Genomic DNA, 10,824 nt, shown 5'->3' with positions numbered 1-10,824 from the left:
CAAAGGCCCACAGGTGATGGGTGATTTACACACAGGTGACAGAGCTAATATATGACACTGCTATGGTGATTAGAAGAGACGATTCCAAGACTTTTTAATATCATCTAGAGAAAAATTTAAAGACCAGTGGCTCTTAATATAAATGACTTGAAACTTTAGGTATTATATATCTTATATAGCATGAATTAACCACAAATTTGATTTTAAAGAATCTCTCTTAGAAGATGAACTTAGACTCTGCTTTGGTACCTTAGAGATATTGGAAATGTTAAAAAAAATTTTTTTTTGAAAAATATTCTCCTCATAGTCCTGTGCTTTCCAGGATTAATGAAGCTGTTTTGCCAGTCACATAACAATCTGACTTATTTTAAACCTAAGCTACTAACCAAAGCAAACACATTCTCCTACCGTCTGCACTACATGCTGCAAAATCCTCAACGCGGTCCATTCCTAGGGACCAGCTTACTTGACTGGGTACCATGTTAAGAAAGCATACTAGTTTAAATTAAAATAGCTTAAATGATAATGAAGTAAGTTAGCGCTTTATGCCAAGAAATAACAAATATTCTTTAAGTTTAATAATTAAGGTAGTCTGAAGATGAAAGTACCATGGCAATTTCTGGTATTTATTTACTAAGCCAACAATGACTTGTATATACTTGTCCAAAAATATCTTTCAATAAAAACAACACATACCAAATTCAATCCACATAAACTCCAAAATCACAATCTTTAAAATTATTTAGGTTAATCATACAGCTCAGATAAGAAAGCTGTCATATTTGACATCAGAATCACAAATGACTGCAGAATGTAAATACTGTCAGATACAACCAAAATAAACCATACTGAACGTGAGGTAATATTGCTGTGATGATTACAGAAGTATCTATGGTTTCTTATAATACTTTAGTGCTGCTGGAATTATGACATTATCTTGGTTAAAAATAACTTGATGGGTACCTGGATATTTAGCAATTTTATGCTGATCATATGCTTCTCTGAAAGAATATAGTTAGTGCAAAAATAAAATCAAGAAAGAAGATTTTCAGACCTATTTTATGTGATTATAAAAAAGTAAACCATTACTCTATGCAGTTAATTTGAGTGTTTCTTACAAGCTATAATAAATATACCTTTAAAAAATTTCTGACTGAAAACATTTTTTTAAAAATGCAGTTTCTATCATGACCTAAAAGCAGCAGAATGAGCAGCAGAATGAGGTGTATAATAAACTGTTCTAGTTTTGGAAATGTGAATACAAATAATCTCAATCTTAACTGCCAGACCACAAAAACTACTTTTTTATATGAATAGACAATAAACACACACCCATCTAACAAATATGCTGTAAAAATGAATTTATGTTTTGAAAAGTTAGCCTAGAATCATACATTTTATAGTAGAAAGTCTACACTGTCTTACTATTAATATTCTTTGGAATATTCATTTTACGTATATATCCTTTTGCAACTTTTCCAATGATTTTTAAAGGAAATAATTAAAATACATAAATAATTTATGAGAAAATATGGAGAGAAACTAACATTTTAGGTAAGTAATGAAATAGAATATATTAGCCTAATTAAAAGCTTTTATCACAAATATTTATACCACCAATGGCCAGCTCCAAAAATTCAAAAATATGCATGATATTGTTGATGCCCTGATTTCATAAGTTAATAAGTATGTTCAAGCCAATATTTCTTCTTATATGACAAGGGGAAATTACTATTTGCAAAACAGAGCAAGTAGGCCAAGTTTAGCTGTGTAATAGTAGTTCACCGTCAAAATAATTCAGATGCCATCAGTTAAACCCATATATAGACACACATGCCCTTAATACTTTTAATTCATTTACCTATGCCTGGAACATTCAACAAGACACTTTTTCTATGTGCATTAGTGATTAAATGCTTGATATACATCTACAGATCAAAAGTTAAAGATGCATGTGACATAGTCAGCCGAAAAGTTAAAATGAATTTTAAATTCTTGTTCTAAAGTGCTTAAGGCAGCTCCTTCATTTCTATATACAGTTTAATAAAACTGGTTTGGAATTCATTTGCTAAAAAGAAATGTAATACTCAATGCATGTTTCATAAAACATAATTTTTATACCTGTGTTATATCCATTAGTCAACCTCTCATGCAGTTCCTTTATAGGAAGCACTCATGTTTGACCTCACTCCCCTCCCCACCAAAAAAGGTAAATAAAGCAATAAAGAAGGTTTAAAAAGATGTACTAACATTTTCACAATGCATTAAAGTTGAGCAAAGGAGCTCAATATTTTTTACGTCATATATTATGATCAAGTTAATGGCTACCTTATTTTGAAACTATTAAAAATAGGCACTATATTTTATTATTTTTTAGGTTAAAAATTAGGGTAACAAACTTTCTGATTAGTTTAACAAATAAAATTTAAAAATCTTAAAACAAAAATACCATATGGTTGTTTAATTTTAGATAACTTTAGGAAGAAGCAGAGAGTAGAAAACCCTCAAATTCCCAGTCTGACATAATATTCATATCATGCAATACCAGGTATTACTTGTAAAGGAAATTTGGACTCTGGATTTATTGAATTTATTTATTTATTACCACAAAGCTTCTTCCTAGTGAAGTTAATGTATTTTTCAAATTAATATTAGAAAACTTCCTTTTTTCTTTTCTTTTTTTTGGGTCCAGTCGTGGGGCCTGAACTCTGGGCCTGGGCACTGTCCCTCAGTTCTTCAGCTCAAGGCTAGCGCTCTACCACTTGAGCCACACCACCACTTCCGGCTTTTTTCTTTTTTCTTATGTGGTGCTAAGGAATCAAACCCAGGGCCTCAAGCATGCAAGGCAAGCGCTCTACCACTGAGCCATCTTCCCAGCAATATTAGAAAACTTTCTATGAAAACTTTGAAATGGTGGTAGGAGTACTAGAAAGAAATCATACACACTCCTCCAGCTCCTGATTAGTATTTCCTTTCCCCATACCCCTTCAACAGAAGGTCCTTACCACTGCCATGTCATGCTGTCTGGATTAACTGTCAGTTGATACTGGACATGGAGCAAGGAGCATGCTTAAGAGGAAAAGGCACTGGCTTAATGAGAAGACACAATTATGTAAGACATAACAGAATACAGTTCTGTACAAGAACATCTGGCTTTTTTTAGTGTCATGTAGCTACTTGCATAAAGCAATTCCACTAAATCACTGCTTTCAGGTTTGAGCCTATGAAAAGAAATTCATTCTTGTCTCCTAAGGTCCTAGAATAGCCCTTCTAAAGGAAGCAGAACATCCAAATATTTCTTTCAAAACATGAGAAACAAAAACAAAATATTTGTTTGGATTACCAAAGACTGACTAGTGACATACTTATTTCTCTAAACTGTTTATAGTTTTTAAAATTACCAAGATGTTATCACACAATGCAGCTATTTGTCTTCTAGAAATAAACAATACCCTAGGTCAAATCTGTTCTATCAGTAGCACAAAATGATCTATCAGTAAACAGGAAATGTTAAGAGGGAATATACTATTCCACAGGCCTTATGTAGAAAGCCACTCAAATGTAAGCAGCCAGTCACTTCTTGGGGGAAGGTGTCAGCAGATTTAAAAAACAAGAACGAAAGAAACTCAACAGGAGAAATTAAGTTTCAAATATTAAGGAAATTCTTTTTTTTTGGGGGGGGGGGGTCGGATCGTGGGGCCTGAACTCTGGGCCTGGGCACCGTCCCTCAGCTCTTCAGCTCAAGGCTAGTGCTCTACCACTCGAGCCAGAGCGCCACTTCCGGCTTTTTTTTTCTTCTGCTTATGTGGTACTGAGGAATCGAACCCAGGGCCTCATGCATGCAAGGCAAGCGCTCTACTACTGAGCCAACCTTCCCAGCCCATGAAATTCTTATAAAAATGTTCAAATAATTCTTAAAATACTGTAATTACAACTTTTAGTTTGGTTCAACTTGTAACTTGAATTACAATTATTACTGAAATACTTGGCTTTTTAGGAATAGTTTTTTTTAACTCATTGTTCAACATTGTCTATGGAATAAGTCTTGGAATAAGTATATTATGCCTCTAGAAAGCAAATGAGTAACGAACAGAAAAAGTTAACCTCTGAATAGATTGAAAAACTTGAATAAGTCAGAGATATGTATTTTTCAAGTTTTTTAAACTTCATATTACAATGAAGATATAAATTCTTCCAGTAAAGAACATTTTAGGCATCTCCTTTTATAACCTATCTTTCCTTAGATAAAAGTTGGGTATCTTTTATATAACTTTAACTTCTAAATAGGCACTCTTTAACTGCTAAAAATCAGTTACAATTATAATTAGTGCCCAATTTGAGTGTGAATTTTATCAACGATAATGGTTAAAGGTAGAATTAAATTAGATAACAAAACCAGAAAACAAAGATTGTAAAATTTTTACCTAATCTAAGCAGAGCAAAATGTAAAATATATCCCTCTGCCATTATGTTAGTATAGAAGGCATAACACCGAAATCTGGGTAATTTTAAGCTGTTTAAGTGTTCCCTTATTCCACTGTACTTTGAGTTATAAACACAAGAGAAATACCACAGTATATTAGAAAGGAAAATGATATGCAATCAATAAATAAGTTAATTTAGCAAACAACTTATTTATAAAAAAATGGAAAATAAACCACAAGATAACATTTTTGTCATCCCCAATGAATGATTTCCATTTTTATGAATTGTTGGGGGACTGTGTATTTTTAAAGCTTCAGTGTAAGAACTAAGTAACAGGATATAATAGAAACAAGAACATGAAAGGAAAAAGGGCAAGCTTTAAAAGCATTGCAGCCCAGCAACTAGGGTCACAATATATAATAAAACTCTACAGAAGAACCTAAGTAATCTAAGAACCATAAAAATGAATTTCCTAATAAATACTTAAACACTGCCTTTTTCCCATTTACTATTTAAGACATTGGTCTTTGGGGGGGGGGGATAACTGCTTGTGCCTCTATATTTCATAGCAGAACACTGTGAATGCTTTGTTGTAGATGCTTAAGCTAAAAGATTCCAGGCCTTAAAGGAGGGCATAGTAAACCTGAATTCCATCACTCACAACTTCCTGTGGTTAGTTACTGCACAGGAAAGGCCACCCAATCAAAAGGGAGGGTAAACATAGTCTGAGTAGGCATTACTGTGTAGTAGCATTGTTCAGGCTGCTAGCTGAGCCAGTCATTCCATTTTCACTTTTCTGAAGTGTTCTCACAGCACTTGGAACCTGCATCCCAGTACTCAAAGAAAGTCCACCACACCAAACCTAAGAAAAGACAAAAATCAAAGTCCCAGTCAGATTTCAAATCAAATTGTAACCCCAGTGATTCTTAAATTTCTGTTAAAAAGACAAAATTTCATATGTATGAATAACAAAACATCTCAAGCTAACAAGCTTCACTTTTGTACTGGGAGGAGGGACAGAACAATTCAGGATTACTTTAGAAGCAACTGAAGCTGCACCCAACAAAAGACAAGTCAGGACTGTAGAATTTTAAGTGGATTAATCTAGGCAGAAGATATTGCCCATCATTTCTGATACTAATCTGCACAACTGGCAATATACCTAATAATAGGAAAGATGTGTAAACGCTTATAGATTGCTGCGAGTATGCAGAAAGAAACAGCCACTCTGGAAAATGTTTTTGTAGTTTATTATAAAGCCAAATGAACACTACTTTGGGAACACTATTACTCATATATTTTTTCAAGAGAAGTGAAACATGTTCACAAGAAACTCGTATGTGGATATTTATAGCATAATTATTAATATGACTATTCATAAATGCTCCAAACAAGAAAGGACCAAAATATCCTTCAACAGGTGAATGCATACATAAATTGTGGTATAAAATAGGTGTGGTGGCACACACCTGCAATCCCAGCACTCTGAAGATGGATGCAGGAAAAATACATGTTCAAGGGCAGCCAGGGCTACATAGTACAGCCCTGTCTTTAAAAGAAAAAAAACAAACAAGTAAGATCTGGGGATGTAAGCCAATGTTAGAGAACTTGCACTGCCTGTATAAGGCCACAGTTTCTAACCAGAGTATTGCAAAGCACACTAAGAAAGCAAAAACAAAAAACAACCACCAAACTATGGTACATGCAAATAGGAAATACTATGCAGCAACAGAAAAAGGAATATTAACCAGGCACTGGTAATTCGTGCCTATAATCCTAGCTACTCAGGAGACTTAAGAAGATTTTAGTTTGGAATCAGCCAAGGCAGAAAAGTCTATGAGACTCCATCTCCAATTGACCAGCAAAATGGCCAGACTGAAAGTATGGATCAAGTAGTGGAACATCAGCCATGAGCAAATGAGCAAGAAAGCTGAGCAAAAAGCTGAAAGCATGAGGTCCTGAGTTCAAGTCCTGGTACCAGCACCAGGAAAAAAATGCACACACAATAGTATGGGTGAATTTAAATGCATTAATCTATACAATCTAAAGACAAATGCTAAATAATTCTATTTATAGTGTATTCTGAAACAAGCAAAACTTAATTAATTTTGTTTTTGGTTGGTCATGGGGCTTGAACTCTGACCTGGGCACTGTCTCTGAGCTCTTTAGCTCAAGGCTAGCGCTCTACCTCTAGAGCCATGGCACCACTTCTGGTTTTCTGGTGGTTAATGGAGAGAAGAGTCTCACAGAATTTCCTGCTGGGGCTAGTTCTGAACCACAATACTCAGATCTCAACCCGGAGTAGCTAGCATTAGAGGCATGAGCCACCAGTACCTGGCTTCATCACTTTTATTTTTAATGAACTAGAACTGTTTATTAGCATTGCTCTATGCTCGAGATTTTAGATTTTCTAGATTGAAAATTTTTGTTGGTGAATTTTAAAAGAATATATGTGTTTTAAACATATGTACTTTTTCTTCATAGTGGGGAGTTATACTTAGCAATAATAATAGAAAACACACATACAAAACATTCCACCAAGTCTAAATTTGAAATATAACATCCTAATTTATAGAAGTACCAAATTATGGAAACTTCTACTCAGAATAATGTCCTTAACTAGATCCTAGAACACCCCACAGCAGCCCAATGGTATAGAGAAATGCCAATAATCAAGGTACTTTGTTTTGATGCCAGCCATGGGACTTGAACTCAGGGCCTGGGCACTCTCCTTGAGCTTTTGTGCTCGAGGCTAAGTGCTCTACCACTTGAGCCCCACTTCTGGCTTTTCTGGTGCCTAATTGGAGGCAAGAGTCTCATGAACTTCCTACCTTGGCTGGCTTCACACATGATCCTCAGATATAAGTCTCCTGAGAAGCTAGTATTACAGGTGAGAACCACTAGTGCCAGCTAAGAATAACTTTTGTTCAAATGAATTACATAAAAATGTCTCATTTTGTGTGAAGAAACTAATTTTTTAATATAAATCAATCTTTGAGTCTGGAATGATACATGTGTAAATACAACCTCCAAATGGGTATCACCCACAAGCCCAACTATAGAATGGACAAATTACAATATAGTCATGTAAAGGGAAACTATTCACCTATGAAACTGAATGAACTAAAACCACTTAAAATGCAGACAAATTTCACAAAATGTTGATCCAAGCTCAAGAGGATAGTTTACATCTACAATCCTAGGTGCTCAGTAGGACAGTGGTTTAAGGTCAGTCCAAACAAAAAGCTCCTAAGACCTCACCTCAACCAGTAACAGCTGGGCCTGGAGGTATGTGCCTGAAATCCCAGAAACACAGGAAGTATAATAGGCGAATTATGGTCCAATGTGGCTTGGACATAAACATGAGACCCTATAACTAACGTAAAAAGATTTGGGGGCATGACTCAAGCAGAGCATCTAACAAACATAAGGCCCAGAGTTCAAGCCCCAGTAATGTTCTCCACCTTCACTCCACCCTCCCCCCAAAAATATTCGGAGCTAAAAACATTGTCTGATTCTGTTTACATAAAGTTGAAGATGAGGAATTTTGTGAATTACAATTTGTAATAGTAGTTACTCTTAAAGAAAGTAGCCAGGAGAAAAGAAGTAGGCACAGAGACAATTAAGGTTCTATTAAGGTTCCATTTCTTGTTCTAGGTATTAGAAAAGAAAGTACAATCTACGAAAATTCATGCTTTTATGACTTACGTACTTTTATGTATTAATACCTGCTTCAATAAAACATATTAAAAATACATAGAAAGCACAGACTTTGGAGATGGTGGTTTGGGGACAGGAAGATGAATACAACAAAAAAGTAATACGCTCTGCCTTTCCAAATAATATAGCATCATTTATTCTCCTTAGTTATGAAACCAAATAAAATATAAATTAGGTACTAACCATGAAACCAGGTAGTACTGGCTGAGTAAATTTTGTCTTAAAGGAATACAGCAACTGTTTTGAGTTTGCATCATAAAAAGAAAGCTGACCTGAAAGAAAAGTAGCTAATTTATTATACAAAATTTATAACATCTAATTAAGCCCAACATATAACCCCACTAAGAATAAATTATATTTTGACATTTACTTTTTGCTGTAACCTATAAACAAAAGGACTTAATAATTGGTACTTGAAAATCAATAAACATGCTTAAAGAAAAGCCAAAGTCCAATTTTCTTCCCTATTTTTTCAAGATTTCCGGAAGAATTCCATAATCTGTCTATTTTACCTATTCACGTATGAACTGTTTTTTGTTGTTGTTTTGTGGAGGTTTTTTGGGAGCGGTTGTGGGGCTTGAACTCTGGGCTTGGGGGCTGTCACTGAGCCCTTTAGCTCAAGGTGAACTCTCTACCACTTGAGCCAGAGTGCCACTTCCGGTTTTCTGATGGTCAATTGAAAATAAGAGTCTCACGGACTTTCCTGCCCAGGTTGGCTTTGAACCAAGATCTCAGATCTCAGCCTCCTGAATAGCTAGAATTACAGGTGTGAGCCACCAGAGCCTGGCCTGAACTGTTTAACCGTCATTTAACTAAAGGTTTAATCAGCCTAGTAAAAGTCAAAGTTTTCTCATCCTCCTCATTTCTGCTCTATCCAAATGCTTTCACCTTCTAAGGTTTATTTACTTCCATTAACTCGTGTTCTAACTACTTAAAACCACACTCACACAGTACAGTCATCACTGCCAGCTTTTTAATTTCCAAAATCTACTCTGGTCTGTATTTTAACAATATCATTTCCTAAAACAATTGTCTGACCTTGTAAATGTCCAACCAATGGCATTCCTTGCAATTGCTGTTTCTTCTTGACTGTTCTGATTTGAATCCTATCCCCGCAGAAACCTGTTCTTACCTCTTTGTCCAGAATTCTTTTTTTCTCTCCACACTGCACTTATTAAAGCAACAACAAGCATAAAGAACCTAGCATTTATGCATACTATTAAAGTGCTGAGGACTTTGAATATATTACTTTAAAATATTAAGTAACCTATGTGTGATTACAAAGTAAATTGTAGAGCGGTAATGTTTAAATATCACTTCATGATGCTATCACAAATAGCTTCAGTTCTACTTCTGAGGTCAAACATTGAATTTCTTTTCTTTATATTTTTTATTTTTTAATCTAATTTTATTGTAAAGGTGATGTCCAGAGGGGTTACAGTTACATACGTAAGGTAGTAAGTACATTTCTTGTCAAACACTGTTTTATTTTATTTATTGTGAGGTCTAGTTACATAAGTAAGGTAATGAGTACATTTCTTATAGAACACTGTTACCCCTCTCTCATTTTTCTCCCACTCTCCCTCCTTCCCTCTCGGCTCCCCTCCAAAGGGCTTGCTAAGCATGTCAATGGTTGGTTATGCTGCTATCCACCTAGACTCTATCCTCCCTTTCATCCTCTGACACGGATAGGATCATCTCCAACTCTTGTTTATTATCCACAATCCATCTTTAGTCACTAAGTACTGTAAGTTCTACTTTCACAAGAACAGATCCATTCCTCTTGACTCTCCACTGCTCAGGTCCTTGCTACCAATCACCCCAAAAGCACTAGGCATTCCTATGTAAAAAACACTTATCAGGTAATATAGTTTCAGTAGTTACAATAGAAATGGTCCTGCTATTTAAAGACTGCCTCCAAAAAAGGCTACGCTATCTCCCCAACCCAAGTCACTTCTCTTTAAGCATGTACTCTAATACTTATTTTCCAGAACTCAAGCTTGAACTCTGGGCTTCATACTTTTGCTCAGCTTTCTTGCTAAAGGCTGGAATTCCAACTTAAGCCATGCCTCCAGTTCCAGCTTTTTGCTGTTTAACTGGAGATGAGGATTTCTTGGTTTCGTTTGCCTATGCTGACTTCAAACCTCAATTCTCAGATCAAAGTCTCCTAAGTGGCTAGGAATGTAGGTGCAAGCTATTAGTGCCTAGCTACTCTCCAGTATTTCTAATGCTGGATTCTCATAATATGGCTATGGTTTTCTAAAATGTACAGAGCTACTTTCTACCACTGAAGATAAGTGTACTCTCATCTCCTACAGATTAGCTTCTCCTACTATTTTCTTTTTGCTTTAGGCTACCAATCACTTCTCCCTATTCTCTTTGTGGAATCAGAGTATGGGAGAAGAAAGAAGAAAATTAGCAACTGCTCTCTTGGTAGTTAAAAAAAAAAGAATATAAATTGGTCATTTATTTCAAGGAAAATAGTTTATCTAGGTCCAAGTGGGTAAATAAAAAATGCACCAAAACTAATGTGTCACACTAGAAATAAATCAACTCTTTTCTTATTTTTTGTTTCAGTGACTAAGTTGATATTAAGTTGATACTTCCTAGAATTTGCTACTTAAAATGATAAATTTTTGGATTATTTACTTAAAGGGTCAACTTAGAAACATGTATGGA

At 35.1% G+C, this 10,824-nt stretch overlaps 1 protein-coding gene across 2 annotated transcripts in view; it reads right to left on the bottom strand.

Annotated features, from left to right (window-relative positions):
* Positions 1 to 4,007: 4,007 nt before the first annotated feature.
* The window catches only part of Fsd1l (fibronectin type III and SPRY domain containing 1 like), a 69,206-nt gene continuing 62,389 nt past the window's right edge, over positions 4,008 to 10,824 (bottom strand). For both annotated transcript variants that reach the window (XM_042698387.1, XM_042698396.1), the window contains 2 exons: positions 8,329 to 8,417; positions 4,008 to 5,287 (listed from right to left, as the gene is read on the bottom strand). In XM_042698387.1, coding sequence (XP_042554321.1) covers positions 5,162 to 5,287; positions 8,329 to 8,417 — 215 coding nt within the window. In that variant the 3' untranslated portion in view covers positions 4,008 to 5,161. The remainder of the gene's footprint in view (positions 5,288 to 8,328; positions 8,418 to 10,824) is intronic.

This window comes from Dipodomys spectabilis, unplaced genomic scaffold (genome assembly GCF_019054845.1).
Source record: "Dipodomys spectabilis isolate Male_0828 unplaced genomic scaffold, ASM1905484v1 ptg000006l, whole genome shotgun sequence".
Classification (NCBI taxonomy): domain Eukaryota; kingdom Metazoa; phylum Chordata; class Mammalia; order Rodentia; family Heteromyidae; genus Dipodomys; species Dipodomys spectabilis.
Note: the sequence above shows the minus strand (reverse complement) of the source record. Positions and strands in the feature narration are given on the sequence as shown.